At 31.2% G+C, this 17,116-nt stretch overlaps 1 protein-coding gene across 1 annotated transcript; it reads right to left on the reverse strand.

Annotated features, from left to right (window-relative positions):
* Positions 1–3,835: 3,835 nt before the first annotated feature.
* LOC110626715 (26S rRNA (cytosine-C(5))-methyltransferase NOP2B) lies at positions 3,836–10,725 on the reverse strand. Its single transcript, XM_043961975.1, has 17 exons — positions 10,422–10,725; positions 9,760–10,026; positions 9,485–9,675; positions 9,318–9,381; positions 9,088–9,221; positions 8,879–8,962; positions 8,709–8,783; positions 8,547–8,618; positions 8,401–8,474; positions 8,204–8,256; positions 7,342–7,451; positions 6,975–7,043; positions 6,813–6,887; positions 6,331–6,423; positions 6,178–6,257; positions 5,990–6,089; positions 3,836–4,694 (listed from the first exon to the last, which is right to left on the reverse strand). Exons 2-17 carry the CDS (start codon positions 10,019–10,021, stop codon positions 4,437–4,439), a joined length of 1,794 nt encoding a protein of 597 aa, XP_043817910.1. The 5' UTR covers positions 10,022–10,026; positions 10,422–10,725; the 3' UTR covers positions 3,836–4,436.
* Between the last annotated feature and the right edge of the window lie 6,391 nt (positions 10,726–17,116).

The raw sequence follows: 17,116 nt of genomic DNA on the forward strand, positions 1-17,116 counted from the left end.
ATGGGAAGTTGACGCGTGTCATATTTAATTTGCTTCGTCATTTCTTTTTTCTTTTTCTCTTTCAAGTATCGTTGAAATAAATATGAATAAACTAAGTTTTTTTACCCAAAAAAATTAAGTGATTTTTTTAATAGCAGTTTAAAAATGATTTTTATATTTATAGTTTAAATTTTTAATTTTAGATAGAAAGTATAAAATTTTAATTTATTATAATTATAATAATTTTTTAAATTAATTTTAATTATATTTAAATTAATTCATATGACATGATATTATTTTTATTATATAAATAATTTAATTAATTTAAATTAAATTTTAATTAAAATTTTAAATTTTTAATTATTTAAAATTTTTAATAAAAATTTTTAATTATTTAAAATTTTTAATAAAAATTTTTATTCGATGAGAGAATTAAGTATTTCAATTATATAATTTAAAAATTTTATATAATAAAGAGTTTAGAATTTTAATTAAGATTTAATTTTAATTGATTAAATTGTTTATATGATAAAAATAATAATCACAAATTTAAAAGTTGAAAATTTTTTATTTAAAATTAAAATTTTAAATTATAAATGTCAAAATTCATAAAATTAAATTTTTTTTGACCAATAAATTTTTTTAATGAAATAAAATGACATTTTGATAATATATACATATGTTTTAATTGTCGTATTGGTACCTGATACTGTGCTTCCGTTCGAAAAAGATAAGTTTGTTTATTTTTCAAGTAAATTAAGAAAAAATAATTAATATAGTTGAAATTAATAAATTTTTTATGATTTTTTTAATATAGCCTTGCTCAAATTATTACACTAATTTTATTTTTAAAATTAATAAATTTTATTTTTTCAATTCATATTAAATAGGAGTGTATTTAAAAACTAATCTATTTTAAAAATAAAGTAATCAATTAATTTTTCCTCTCATAAATTTTGTATATTTTATTTTTTATATATATTAAAAAACTATTTTTTATTAACTTTTAATTATATTCTTTTAAAAAATATTAAATTTTATTAAATATCAAAAGATATTTTGAAAGATTCAGACCGCCTTTTGACACTCAATTGAGAACATGCAGCACTTGAATGCACTTGACTTGAACGCCTTCAAGTCAAGTAAACCTTATAATCACCCAATTCTCTATGAACATGAATATCCTGATTAGTCAAGATTTCACTCGCGAACAACAAAGCCAATAGACAGCATTCAATCAGAAGCCTAACAATAGATACAAAGATAAAAACAGAATATGAGAATTTATGAACAGACTATTTATTTTATTTTAAGAGCAAAATAGTAATTATATATTATCACCGATATCATCATTACAATCGTTACAATACTTCTCACCTCCCTTCTAGATAGTATTTTTAAAACATATTGACCCTTCTACTGGAGATAAATATTATCCTGCTTTTATCTGATAAAAATATATATATAAATAAATCCAGCAATTATCAATGATTTATAAGAACAAATGCGCGTCATATAAAATAGGAGAAATTACTTTTTAATCCCTGAAATTTAACGTAATTAATACTTTTGTCCTTCTATTTTGACGACCCAACACTTAAGTCTCTCACTTTATTTTCTATCCAAATTCGTAGTCCTTCCGTCTAAAATAGCCGTTTGGGACACGTGAATTGATAAAATTAATCCTCACTAAACCCAAATGCAAAATTACATTTTAATCCCTGAGATTTAACGTAATTAACACTTCTGTCCCTCTATTTTGAGGACCAACACTTAAATCCCTCACTTTATTTTCTGTCCAAATTCGTAATCCTTCCGTCCAAAATAGTCGTTTGGGACACATGAATTGATAAAATTAACCCTCACTAAACCCAAACCCAAATGCTAATTCATAGTCTTTCCGTCCAAAATAGTCGTTTGAGACACGTGAATTGATAAAATTAACCCTCACTAAACCCAAACCCAAATACCCAAACCCAAATACATCTTCTTTTTCTTCTTCCTACCCTTTCTGCAACTGGAGAAAACATAAAAGAGAAAAAAAATATGATTTTCACATTTAGAGAAGGGTATTTTTGAAAAAAATTCTCTCACCTTTGACTCTTTGACTAAACGGTTTAAATGGACAGAAAGACTACGAATTTGGATGGAAGAGAGAGTGCGGGACTTAAGTGTTGGATCGCCAAAATAGAGAGACAGAAGTGTTAATTACGTTAAATCTCAGGAACTAAAAAGTAATTTTCCCTATAAAATAACTAAAAAGCAAATGAGTTTTTTTTTTCCATTAGAATAAAGCTCAACTGATATTATTTGTAATTATTACTCTCATAAAATAAGAAATTTGCAAAAGAATAAGAGAATCAATGAAAAAAAAATTTATATTTAATTTTATTCATATTTAATTGTTTATATTTTTATTATTATACATGCTCTCAACATATTTTTTTTATCGATTGCATTTAAACATGGCCTATTCGGCAAGAGATAAGGATCAAAAAAGAATATCCACAAAAGACTAGTATAAAATCCAATCGAAATACTCGGCCATCCACAACTTCTGGAAACCAAAACTTTCTAAATTTTGAGTCCAGAATTCCACTGCTGCACTAGACATGGACAAGCAGAAAACACCAAACACATCTCTTCCAGCTGAAGAAAACTAGAACCCCCATCTAGATAACTAGAAACCAATTGAAATTAACCCTGCATATCCAGAAATAACTTGTTCCACATCTAGGAACGGCAACAAAGCAGGGTAAGATGGGTAAAATAACTACCACTAAACCAACCACAGAAGACTAAGACTTCAACTACAGAGAAGAAATACGACTGACCTCCGGTAGGGCCATTATCACTGGACAGTATGATCCCAAACCGTCGTTAAGCAAGTGAACCTTCCCGTAAAACAAAAAAACCAGGCCATTCAATGTCGACAAAAAAACCCCTCGCGAAGTAAAAACAAATAATAGAAGAAACTAAAGGAAAAACCAACAAAAACAAACACTAAGCCACATGTAGGACCATGGCAAGGGGAAACCACAGTCGTAAGGCACATAAAACTGTACAAGTCAAAATCCTCCCATACCCAAAGACAGGGAGGAGCTTAAAAAAAAAAAACTCAACGCACTGACAACTGACACTTCACTCGCTCTGACACTCTCTTCATTCACGTTGTTTCCTCTCTCTCTCTCTTCCCTTTTCTCACTATTCTAATAGTTTTTACATGCTCTGAACATGAGTTTGTAACTGGTGATTGATAATTTGTATTTTCAATTGTCATTTAATTTTTCAATTCTGCAAGCTTTTTTATATTATTACGAAAACCCATAGACGATGTAATTGTTATCATGGATATACTTTCACATGAATGAAAATGTAACAATTATGTGATTATGCAATTACAAAAAAACTATTAAAAATATTTTTTCTATAAAATTATTATTACAATAATATTAAACGAAGACTGAACTCTTGATTATTATAATTTACTAATTTCTCAAATAGCTCCACCTCATTCGACAATTAATCAGATCCACTAGCTCACACAAATTTTTCGAAATAGCTTTAGATGCATTAAATTAATAAGATTAATTAGAAGATTTCAACATACACCCTCATGGTAAGAATTTACTATACACTAAAAATTATTAAAATTTCAATATCATTCTTCTAAAACCTTTCAATTCAACGACGGTCCATATTAAATAGATTGACATGGTCAGTTAGGGATTTGACATCAACCCTCGTAAAGTAAGCATAGGTTGTGGTAATTATAAATCCAAATTGATTTGTTTTAAGAAATAAAATATGAAGGAATAGGTATATACAAAAATATATATATATATATATTTAAATCTTTTTTAGAGTAACCCATCTATTCTATTTAATATTATAACAAACACTAGATATGAAGGTTTTGACAATCAAAATTTTGTGGACCAAAAGAGTCCAAGCAAAGCAAGCCATCTTTAATTAACGCTAACAAAATTAAGCACTACAAGCAAAATAAAAATGGACATTGTGCAAGATAGAGTTGAACCAGAGAAGTCGGATGCATTTCTCCATTCCGGTTTTGCACAACACAAAGCAAATCCTCGTATTCTCATCCTATCAAGGTTTGTATGTCACCAGCTAGCCGTTCAGTCTTTACGGCCGCCCTTCTTTGCTGTCTTCTTTTTTGCTTCTCTCAAAGCTTTTCTCTTCTCCTCCCTGCAGCAGTTTTTAAGTAATCAGTTTCTAATTTCACTAACAAATACTGATCTCCTTAAGAGGGAAAGGTGAGAATTAAACTGATACATCAACTTTGTATTGTTTCGCATTAAACAAAGTAAGCCTTCAGCTGGAACAATTTGTACAATGATTCAACTGTTCACATCATTTTTATCTCAACTGTTTACAACAGATAATACCTGCGATCTTTTGGATGAATAGAAGGACGGCATAAATTGAAGAGAAATTTACCTAATTTTTGAGATTTCCTCTCGAGTCGGAAATTTTCTTTTCTGCCTGTTTTTGGCAGGGGATGGGGATTCCACGTTTCCATTATCAGAAACACCATTACTTAGGCCCTCAGCTTTTTTTATTGCACCTTTTTTCTTAAAAGGCTCTGCCATTTTCTTTTCACTGTCGCTCTCATTTGGTCCAGAAGCTTGTTCAACTGATTCTGACGGTTCAGATGGTACAGCAGTAGGTATTGAATTGCTCATCTTTTTCAACTGCAAAACAGCAAAATAGAAATGCAAAGTTAACACAGTTAATAAAAAAATACGGAATCCTTGTTTAGAAGAAATAAATTTTACAAAATTTAAAGGAATGCACAAGCAATTCCATACTTGTCATGCTTCAAAACCCAAAAGAAATATACTTGGCATTTGAATATTCTATAATTAAATTCTGCAAATAAGCGTCAAACCACATAAAAATAATAGGACTTTAGTGCCTCCACTATTTAATTATAATAAATTAGTTAAAAGTAACAACCTCTGCTCTCCACACACACATGTATACATTACACACATAGGAAAAATTTAAAAAGCAACTGATTAAATTAATTCTTCATTTGCTTCAAACACAGCATTCAACTAACTTGAGTTGAGTTCTATTAGCATTAAACTAAAACATGAAAACAAGAAAAAAAAATTCAACTGCAAGTCAATTATTTTGTGTAAAATGAAATGAATTTTCATTCATTTGCAACCAAATGGAGTGGTAAGATCCATCATCAAATGACAACATCGAATTATAAACATCTACCTGAGAGGCTTAATCAAAATTATGATTTGCCAAGAAAAATATTGCAACAAACCAACAAAGCTTCTCCTTGGCCTATTAATCCTATTACCAACAGCTCTCATCCTTCATATCCTCCACTTCAAGCATGAGGAACTACCGGTTACAAAGATCAACTAATCCATATTCCACATCCTTCTTTCCTTTATAGGTATAAATGCAAAGGTCTCCTCATTGTGGCTACTTGAATTAACCACTATATCTATGTTTGGCTTCATATTCAGATTTTTTGCTTATATACCAGTATGGTCACAAGCATGCAAGTGAAAATCCTGAAGAAAAGTGCTGGTCATGCTCACAAAAATATTAGAAGATCTTGAACTGGCTTTACTGCAAATGCAAATAAACTGTTTAGGTTAATTTGTACAATAATATGCATCCTTGAGACCAAAACCATCATGTAGAAAATTTTGATTTTGGTCTAATATTCCAGCATGGCTTCTGAAGAAAAGGATAAATGCTTTAGAAAAATTCTAAAACACGCATAGGTTAGCCTCACAAAGACAGATTTTCAACGAGCACTACCACTCTACCACTGATTACAAGGAAAGGCACTCAGGAACATTTTTGCTACCCTGAATCCCAAGGGCCTTCAGCACTTTCAAAATAAAGACACAATGTGAAACCAGAAAAAATAGTTCAAGTATGCAAAATTGCCTATAAATGGGGAAGAGATTGTTGATTATCAGAATTAGAAATGGTACTTTGGAATCAAGAATACCTTTGCCACAAAAAAACCATCCATGTTGTTAACATGTGGGTAGAAACGTCTCGTCTTTTCCAAAGATGGGTGGAAACGGTGTTCCCTAAAGCGGATAAACCTATAAGAGAGGGAAAACTTGTTAATTATTATATTTGCATCTGAATGTTAATCTGCAATAGTGCATATGAATGAAAGCTCAGCGTTACCCCGGACGCCCAAAGTCGAGTCCGCATGGGACAAGTTTGACATCCCTCATTTTAAGAGCATAGTTGATGACAGCTTCATTCTGCAAGATAAAAACTCTGAATAAACAGGAAAGTAATAAATGGAAACCCACGAGGGAATTCTTATAAACAAACCTCAGCAACCATCATGGAACATGTGGAGTAAACAATGTATCCCCCAGATTTTGAGTTTGCGTCGACCATGTCAATTGCAGCAAGAATTAATTGCTACAGGCAAAATAGATATTTAAGTGTTTGGTAAATAGTTCACATGATAAATTAAAAAGAAATTGAAATTATAAAGTTGACAAAAATAAATCATTTATCAGGAAAGAATAAATAACAGGATAAGTAAGAGGTTTTCTCTGTCCCCGTCAAGAACATCTTATTGCCAACTTATGATGCATCAACAACTTCCAAGAAAAAGACAGGTAACTCATTTGAAAACCTCAGTACCTTTGGAATTGCTTAAGCTTAGTTTTCCCATGAGTATGAGACAGCATCAGAATAAAGCATGATTAATATTACACCTCTACTCCTTAACCTTCCGGGTTAAAAAGAAATGATAGTTCATTAAGAAACTATTGAATGTCCAAATAAAAACATAAAGACCATACCTTCTGCAAGTGGGCACATTTCTGTATATCTTCAAAGCTTTTAGAGGTTTTAACAGATTCATCTTTAGATATGACCTACAAAATGAATAAAACCCACACAGTTCCATAGCAGCAAAAAGAAGCCAATGCTCAAAAGTAGATCTCTATGGCAGTCGTGCTTACCCCAGTCCCACTGCAAGGAGCATCCAACAACACCCTATCGACAGCATTGTGACCCAAAACCTTAGGAAGCTGCAAATATAAAAGGCAAGAAAAAAAAGGCATGATCTCTAATTAAAATTTTTTTCTACTTACAAAAATTCTGGTGAAAGATGTGATTTTATTCATTACAACAACATTAGAGTAGGCATTTGACATTTTTATCATACATGCAACATTTATTTCCAAAAAATTCCAATCAATCAAAAGTTTACAGATTTTCCAAAAGTAACTGTTTGCTAACAAGTGAGGTCCTATTTTGTCAAGAAATTACAAGTGTCCCTGCAAGGCTGCCACATTAAGACACAAGAGTGGAAAGCAGAACACTTACCTCCCTGCCATCATAGTTACAAACAATGGTGTTTGTCACCCCCATGCGATGCAAATTTGCAGTAAGAGACTTTAGTCTTGGTACCTTCATCTCATTTGCATAAATTATTCCTGGTGATAATTGCATTAAAACATTCAAACAGCTGGAGACATGAAATTATGTATATAAAGAAGGTAGGTAGTGAAGGCAAATGTTAACATGTGAATAGTAAGACAGACGGTTAATATTTGAAAATAACATTTGGATCCCTATTCCAAGTAACTTGATTCATATATATATATATATATCATTTAAAAAGCAGATACATTGAACACATTTTACATTTAGGTCGAATTATACAATTGAAGTACCAAAAATTGTCAAAGCAAATAATATTCAAAATAGAAAACCTGCAGGCACAGAACTAAAAACACTCATTTAAAAAATCACTAAACCATAACAATAAAAGATATGAATGGAACTGAACTTGAAATCTCATACAGATTCAGAAGCTCTTATCTTGAAATGTAGTTTAAAGGGCACATGTGCAATGACAGAAAAATATCATTTCAATCTACAAAATACTTATTTGGTATTGAACATTTAAGTCTGTTATCAATTACAACCATGTGTCTTTCAGAAGCATTAAGCTGACTAAAAAAGGAAACTTACTTGCATGGTCGTATCATGCCTAAGATGGAAACAGGATTACCAAAAATCATAAGAAAACCTCTTAAATAATAAAATTGATTCTACTTGTCAGGATTAGAAATGCAGCATGTTAGGCAAGCAAGCAAGAAAATTTTAAGTAAAAAAATATATATATACTTGTAATAAAATATGTAAAGCAAAAACAACTGAATCTGCTGTAATTATCACATACCACTATTTTTCATAAGAGCAGCAATATAAGTTGTTTTTCCACCAGGTGCAGCACTGCAACAGGGAGAAATCGCTGTCATCATGTGTCATAACATCATATAAAAGGATTAAAACAAGACGAGTGAAATGTCGATTGATTTGCAATAGGATACCCAACAGATAGTTTATCCGTAAAAAATTAAAAAGGAACCAACTTACGCCATATCAACAATCCGTTCCTTTTCTTGAGGAGCAAGGGCCATCACAGGCAAGAATGAACTCGCACTTTGCAGCTGTGAATAAACAACAGTTCAACACTGCTAAAAAGTGAGGAAGAACATGGAGGAGTAGAAAGGATAATGTACCATGTAGAAACCAGCCATATATTCTGGAGTGGCACCAATAGGCACTTGTGAATCATACACAACCAATCCAACCTATAATAAATTGTCAGGGTTCCATGTATACTTCTCATGAAAATATAGGGTCAAAACAGTAATATAACAAGTAGGTAAAAAAGTTATTACCTTTGACCACTTGCTTAAAGGATCAAGGTTTACTCCTCTGTTTAAGAGTACATCAGCCAAATCCCGTCTCCGAGTCTAAGTATACAAAATTTCATTGTTTATGAAAAAATAAAGGAAGCAGAAGAATGAACAAGAAATCAGAGAAATGAGGCCAAAAATTCAATGTTCACCTTTAAAGTATTAGTTCGTAAACATATCGGTCGTGGCTTTTCACAAGCCTCAACAAGTTCTATGAGTTCATTAACTGGAAACATCTGTCAATCATAAAAATTGTGTAAAAAAAGTCATTATTCATTGAGGAATAAAGAAGCTAAACACATTGGGAAAAAAAGGATAATCATAGTAGAAATGGGAACAAATAAAAAAACCAATTAACTACCTCAACCAAAACTCCAATAAGGAAATCATTGTAACCATAGTATGAACATAAATCCATCTTAAGCTGCTCAATGTAATCCTTTCTTCTACTCCCCTCTTGCTTCAATTCTTTAAAATTTGACAGTACTCGCACAACTAAGAATAAGCAAAATATTTAGTTCCAAAACAAGGCAAAGTAAATCCATTTTGCAAACAGTAAATATGAATGCAGAAACTCTCTGAGAGTATTACTCTCTCTTATCCTCCTCTGGAGATTTGGAAGATCTGGGGGCCTGTGTGCTTCATTTTCAAGTTCCTGAACCATTAAGAAAGCAGAATAATTTTAACATGATCAATAGAAGAAGACAAATTAACAAAACTTAGCACTTAGAGAAGCAAAAACACAGACAATTACAAACCTCCTTGGTGGGCAATCTGAATTCATCAGATTCTTCTGCAATGTTGAGCTGCATCTCTTCTTCAGCGTCTTTTTCTTCCCTTGCCTTTCGTTCATCAAGAGCCCTTGACTTTTTCTCAATATCAGATTCATCAGAATCTGAAGCAGAATCTGAACCTGGATCCATACCAGAATCCGAACCTGAAAGTTTCTCTGCCACAGCAAAACGAAATACCAAAAATGTCAACAAACTAAAAGCAAAGAAAAAAAACAGTAAAAAACAGAGGAGTACAGCACCTTCATCATCATCTCCTTGAAGAAAATCATCAGTGAATGCATCATCACCATCAGAAAGGATATCAGACCCAGAATCAGATCCCTGCTCATCTACATCAAACTCTTCATGTTCTTGTACTTCTTCATCTGAGCTACTAGAATCATTCAAAACTTCATCCTTCTTTGGGTGTTTTTCAGTGAGAATATCATTCTTTTGCTTCTTTTTTGGTGGAGGTTTCTGTGATTTTGAGCCCTTCTTCTTGTTAAGTGCAGCAGGCGCCATTAAAGCTGTGCATTGTAGAAGAGGTTTTAGCTTGATATTCAGAAGCAATTAAACTACGTTCACTATTGAACATTGTGAAAATAATAGAATTACCAAATACCCAGAATACAGTTATCTACTCAAAATAATGATTCCAAGACAGGAAGGAATGCAGGACAGCCAATATATACGACACACACACAGTCTAATTGTGTCCCTCCGTAAATGAACTCAAAATTCACAAAAGACAAATCTATACATACACTCAAATTTGCAATAAATTTACTAATGCACACAAGTATGAAAACGCATATTTTAGAAATTTCAGCTACTTGTGTACTCTTAGCCTACTCAGGAATCAGGATGTTCACACTACATAAAAATTTTAGAAAACAGAAATCTGAAATAAAGCAATTCAAACCTGCTGAGGACACTGAGAGTGGAATACGAGCGTCGACGGCTGAACCAAATGGAGCGGCGGAGACAAAGGACGTTGCAGCGTTACAAAATGGACGAACTGCGGGAGGCGACGGCTGGACCAGGACGAGCCGCAGGAGGCGACGGCTGAACCAGAGGGATTGTCGGGAAGCGACGACTGGACCAGATGAGGAGGCGGAGACGAGCCGTGCTTCTTCTTACAACAGGCTGATAGAGAAATAAGAGGGAAGAGGAGGGGAGGGGCAGTGTGGCTTTGAGTTTTGAGAACTGGATGGGATTTAGGGTTTAGTTTGTCCATTTTTTATTTTAATTAAATCATTTTCTATATTTTGTAGCATTAATAATATTTTATCGCATATATGTATTAATCTATGATTCTATGTTAATTAATATTATTTTATATACAGTAAATTGTTTCTGTTTTTTAATATTTAAGTTTAAGCATTATTAATTTTATGAGTTTAAATATATTATATATTTATCTCAATTTTTTTAAACTAATTCAATTATTTTTTATTATTTATAGTATTAAAAGCATTTTATATTAGATGTATACTAATTTAAACCGAATGTTATATATAATAAATTAATATTTGTAATAATTGTAAAAAATTAAAATTTATTTATTTTTATAGATTTAAATATATATATAATTTGCACTCCAAGACTTAGTCTGGTAGAAAGTCCATCCTTATAGTTTTGAGAGATCTAAGGTTCGACTCACCCAACCCCTGTTTCAAAAAAATATATATATATAATTTAGAGTATTCCGTAGATACTTTATACAATAGGTGTATCAATTTTAACCAAATATTATATAAAATAAATTGTTTATGTTTTTAATATTTATCCCTAATTTTTTTTTTGCTTTATATATATATATATATATATATATATATATAATTATAATTTAGAGTATAAGCATAATATATATTAATTTTATAAATATGAATATATATAATTATTTATATAAAATTATTTTAAGAAGTGGCGGTTAGTTAGAGTACTAAACGTTCCGACTCTACGTGAATGATTAGCATGTTATCTCTCACATGATCACCGTTGTGAAAAAATTATCTACTAAATCAATCAACAATAAGGGAAGTTGTTGGGTTACAGTTGGTATTTCACTAATTCTAGCTTTATAATTTGAGATGGATAGTAAGAGAGAGAAATTAAGGCGCACGATTGGTTGGTGGAGAACATATATACACGTTAAAACTCAATTCCTCCAATAAACAGTATGAACAGGGATGATTTTAGAATTGTTAAAATACTTAATTGCCCTTAATCGTTGTGGTTGCATGCAATTCTTTATGGTTTTAAAGTTTTTTAAGTGAGGGTATTTATTGCTAGTTTATGTGCCTGTGAAATTTCCTCATTGTCCCCTTATGCGGCAATCAACACCATCTTTTTTAACCGGCTTAATCGTTTTTCTCTACTTACCATCATTGACTTTTTATTCTTTTCTCACCTTTTGCAAAACGATGTTATTTTGCAAAAGAAATCACAATTACGTGTTTCAGCCCGTTCCCTGTTCTTTTATTTTCCCTGTCACTGCACTACCGTTAGCTCCTGCTCTGGACACCTTGATGTTGCTCCCATGGGATGATGCCATTTGTGCGAGCACATCTGTCCACGGAACTCTGTATCCATTGTTCACCTCTACTTTGTATTCTCTCTGAAACCCATATTTTTTTCATAAAAATTGTTTGCATCGTTGTGTGTTGAGTGGTGTAGTTAGACTCCCTTTTAACTTTAATGGGCATATGTTCTCTTGCATTGGCATATACCGTTGTGTGTTTGCATTGACTAAACACTTCATCTATTTCATGAATGTCATCATGCATTAGTTATTCTGTTTCGTGATGCAGCCACGTATTTCAACCATTTCTCTGTTTTCTCTTCTCCATGTCATTGTGTTGCCGTTAACTTTGTGTCCACTGTTTATCTCTGCTTCGTGTTCTCTTACCCTTGTCCTCCTTGAAACCGCTGTTTTTTTTCAAAAGAATTGTTTGCACCATTATGTGTTGAGTGGTGCAGTTGGACTCCCCTTTTGGTTTTAATGGCCATATATTCTTATGCATGGGTCTATATTCTATTCGTGTTGACTAAACACTTCATCTGTTTTGCAAATATCTTTATGCATCGGTATTCTATTTTGTGAGCAGTCGCACACATGGCTTGCATTTGAGGTTTGCCTTTACCTTAGCTACGGATTTTTATTTTATTTGCCTCTTATTGGTTTCTTATTGATTGTTGGTGGTTTATTAAACGTGATATCAACTGCTCATTCAATATCTCTTCAAACCACCATTAGTTCCTTTAATAGACTTAATTGTTAACTGACCATTTAATATGAATTCATCTCTTTTTTTAGTTATACACTTAGCTTCTGTCCATGCTCTAGATATTATGCTATGTGCTTCATTAATTGTTTTATTAGATTTGGTAAGATATTACTTTGTTTGTAGGATTTCCTGAAAGATTCGAAGTTTTCAGGCTTCATTTTGCCTATAAATAGCAAGAATCGTTCATTTGTTTGCATGATTGTCTTCCAGGTTGGTCTTCTATAGTCTTTCTGCTTTATTTTCCTGTCTTTTCACATTGTCTTCTGAATGTTCATTCTGAGATTCTTACTGACTTCTTATCCCTTATTATGCAGTGCTGTTGTCTTGCCCTGTTTTTCCCTTTGTGTTGCTGTTGTGATTTTAGTTGGTATTGTACTGGCTCAATTTCTTTTTATACTTTTTCCACTACTATTTTGTTATCTGTTGCGAAAATGTCTATTTAGAAGGAAAAGGACCAGTGTCTTTGTATTGAACCTATTAGAAGTTTTAACTGACCAGGAAGACGCAAGCATTAGCATTTCCTTGACTCAAATTTATAGGAATAAAGATGTTGTTGTTGTCATAAAATTGAGATGAAAGCAGTGCTAGGAGAAACTATTATTTAATTAATCTATTCTCTGATATATGCAGAAGCTGCATGCTTTTTTTTTTTTTTGTTCTAGTATATGCAGAATTTACATGGTTTTTTTCCTTAAGCTGCATGTTTTTTTTAAAATGTTCTTGGTGTTGTTTTTTCTCTGATGTTAGAAAATGTTTATTAGAATCTTTCTTGAAGTTATTCTTCAACATATCCTTCAAAGTTTGGATTTGTCTGATGCATACTATCATGTAGAACCATCACAGAGTGGTGTGCACTCAGTCAAGTTTATCTTCTCACATACAGATGTGAAAGGGAATAAATATATTGCTGAGAGGGTAGATGTTAGTGTTCTTAGTCTTGATGCTGCTAAGCATCAAGCCATTGTCCAGGCTATAGATTGTTTGAAGGCCCTCTATGACTTTGAATTGGAAGACTATAACTTTAAGGACATGATTATATACCAAGATGCTCATGTACAGTGTCTTGAACAAATGAATGGGAGGGTCTACATTGAAGAGAATGAGCTGCAGGCTTTGAGACAGGGGTATGATGCTATGTAAGAGAAATATCGATTGTTTAAGAGGTCCTGCCATTCGCTTTAAAAAATATTGAGAAGGGTTAGAGTGTTTATCAATAATTTTATTGTTGATTGACTGTCTACAAACTAATACTGAAACTGAAAAGACTACAAACCGAAAAATAAATGGGGAGCTTCTTGCTTTAGATATTCACACTGACAATGTATAATTATAACATGTGGTATTTTGTACATTTATCTTATTAGCTTTCTTAGTAAGTCTAATATGCTAAATATCTTAACGAACATAATATTAAGTTTACATGTAAAGCAACCATTGAAAATATTAATGCCTCAACCGGATAGTGGTATAGAGCATGTTCTCATTGTAAAAGCAGCACACAGAGCTATGATAATACAATTTGGTGTAATGGAAAATGTGGAAAACTTAGAGAAGCTCCAATTCCATAGTATCATTCTTGACTCTCTACTTTTCTTTATTAACTAAATAAGTTATTTATTATATTACTTTTCTATGTTTGTTGTTTATAAGATACAAATTAGCTATCATTGTTCAAGACAACACAGGGACAATAACCTTTGTTGCTTTTGGCAGATTGGCCGTACATGTCCTTGGATTATCAACATCTAATTTTGTTCACAATTCAAGAGATAGGAATTATGTTCCTTCAATAATGACAAAAAATTATAATCTTGAGAGAATATTTCAAGTTGCTATAAGCACACGTGTGAAGCGAGTATATGAGATTATATTTCGAGTGACTAACATTTTTAAGGATGATTCAACAACTCAAGAAAAACAACTATCTACTCCTACTCCTTCACAAAATCCTATGTTTGTGCAAAGTCTATTAACTCAAATACAAAGGTCAAATCATGAAGAAACTTTGAATTTTTATCTCATGTAGATACTGATTTGTCCAGTGAACTACAAACTATCTCTCTCAGTAGTGGATAATTAGGTCTCTCTCTCCAAGCAACGAACATTTGGCTTTCTCTTTGAACAGTGAATAATTAATTGTCTCTTCGATCAATAAACAACTGACTCTCTCTTCCAGTGGTGAACAAGTAACTATCTATTAAGGCGAAGATCAATTTGCTATATCTTCTATTGTTATTTATCATCTAGCTTGTCAACTATTAAAAAATTAAAATCTGAGTATGTCTAATAGTTTACTAATGTCGTTTTCGTATTATTATAATGTTTAAAAAATGTTATAAATTTGTCTTTCTCTTATTCTTATGCATAAAAGCTAAAGGAAAAAGTAATACTTTCAAATACTTTGAGTTTAAAAGCCAAAACAACATTTATTCAATATTTATCTATCTTAAAAGTCTTTTATTATTATTGCTATATTTTAGTTGAAACTTTTTATGTGTTATGTTTTATAGATTTATTAGAACTGTTATGCTATTTTTGTGTTCCAAATCAAGTGACATCTACTTTATAAATAAATACACTTGATTTAGTTGTACTATTTTAACTAAAGGCATTTCCTCATTCCACTATATGGAGCCCATCTCATCTTTAAATTTAAATTTTATATATATCTACTATTGCAGTACATGGACCCTATTCTACCAATTGTTTCCTACACACTTTATGGTATTTATGAGAGATAATGATTATAAACATTCATTTTCTTTAATGCAGATATTTGTAAATGATTTTATCCACTTTATAAGATTATGTTTGCTATTTAATATTGAGACTTGCAGAGACATTCTATCAGGACTAATTATTAAAAGTATCTCTTTTATAAAATGTTAAAATCTGCAAGGATTTTCTCTAGATAATCTACTCAAGTTCTTGTCTGTTTCCTAATTAATTGTGATAATTTTTTCCAAATTTTCTACTATAGTTTCTGACTAATCATTAACGAGTAATATTACGTTTTCTCTTAAATGCTCATACCTTTTAGATACCTACTTTCCTTTATTTAATGTTAAATTTTGTAACAATCTTCTCCGAATATTCTACTCCAGTCTTCAATTAATCATTAATGAGTAGTAGTGGGTTTTCTCTTTAGTGCTCAGACCTGTTAGGATATCCTACTCTCTGCCATCAACTCAATTTTAAAGGAGCTGGTCATTTACTCCACATGCTCTCTTTAATGCATCTCATTTTCATAACTACCAGCTCCTTCTAAGTTTCTATAAATAGTTGCACCTTCTATAGCGACTGCTAATTTTATTCGCATGTTTTATGCTGAATGTGATATTTTATTATGAATAATATATTTAACCTTTTAATTGTTTGTTTCGCCATCCATCATAATAATTATTCAAATTCTTTTGTAGTCATTTTATGCATTTTTATAAGTCGATACTTTCTTTACAATCATTTTCATTATACTTATTTGGAACTTTCTTATATGTTTTATTAGAAATGCATATTAGAATTTATCTTCAGAGCATGCTATCACAATTACACAAGCATTTTGGCATGCCGAAAACTTGCTACCATGTGCAGTTTTTTGAAAATAGTATTGTCACAACTCTCCCGTCCTCTCCAAGTATTCTTTATTTGATGATATGATCGGTGATATTTGCTTTTATAATAGGTTGTACTGCTTTTTAGATAAATACGTTGAAAAGACACCATTTTGTTTTTGGATAGAGTGAATCTAATGTCATTGATTTGTATAATTATCGGTTTATATTTATTTGTGTGAATAAATAATTTTTTTGTTAGCCTTTTTTAATTTTTTTTATTTTATCGATTTTAATTCAACATTGAAATAAAACCTTCTTTCAAAAACACTATAACTATATAAGAACGAGAAAATTATAAGTTCGTTTTGGGTAATGAGTTTCTGTTTTGAACTATCTATTTTTTAATGGAATGGATATTTGTATTGTGTAAAAAAAAAGAGAAGACTTGATTTTCTTGACCATCTTGTATTCCCTAGAAAAGCAAAACAAAAAATTTGATAAAAATTGTCCAATTTAGTGAATTAAGATAATTTATTATTTGAAAATTGCGAACACATAAAAGCATTTTCTTATGTAAAAAATAAAAATTTGTAACTAAAATTTAAAATGTAATATTTTTAAAAAAATTATGGATAAAAAAGGAGAAACTTAACAGATACAATTTTTTTGTGTGCAAATGATCAAAGCCACATTAAAAAAAAAAAACGGAATTAATTTTTGTTTAGTAAGAAAAACAAGTACGATTTTGGATTGAGAAAGAAAATAAAATTCCA

This window comes from Manihot esculenta, chromosome 11 (genome assembly GCF_001659605.2).
Source record: "Manihot esculenta cultivar AM560-2 chromosome 11, M.esculenta_v8, whole genome shotgun sequence".
NCBI classification, from domain to species: Eukaryota; Viridiplantae; Streptophyta; class Magnoliopsida; order Malpighiales; family Euphorbiaceae; genus Manihot; species Manihot esculenta.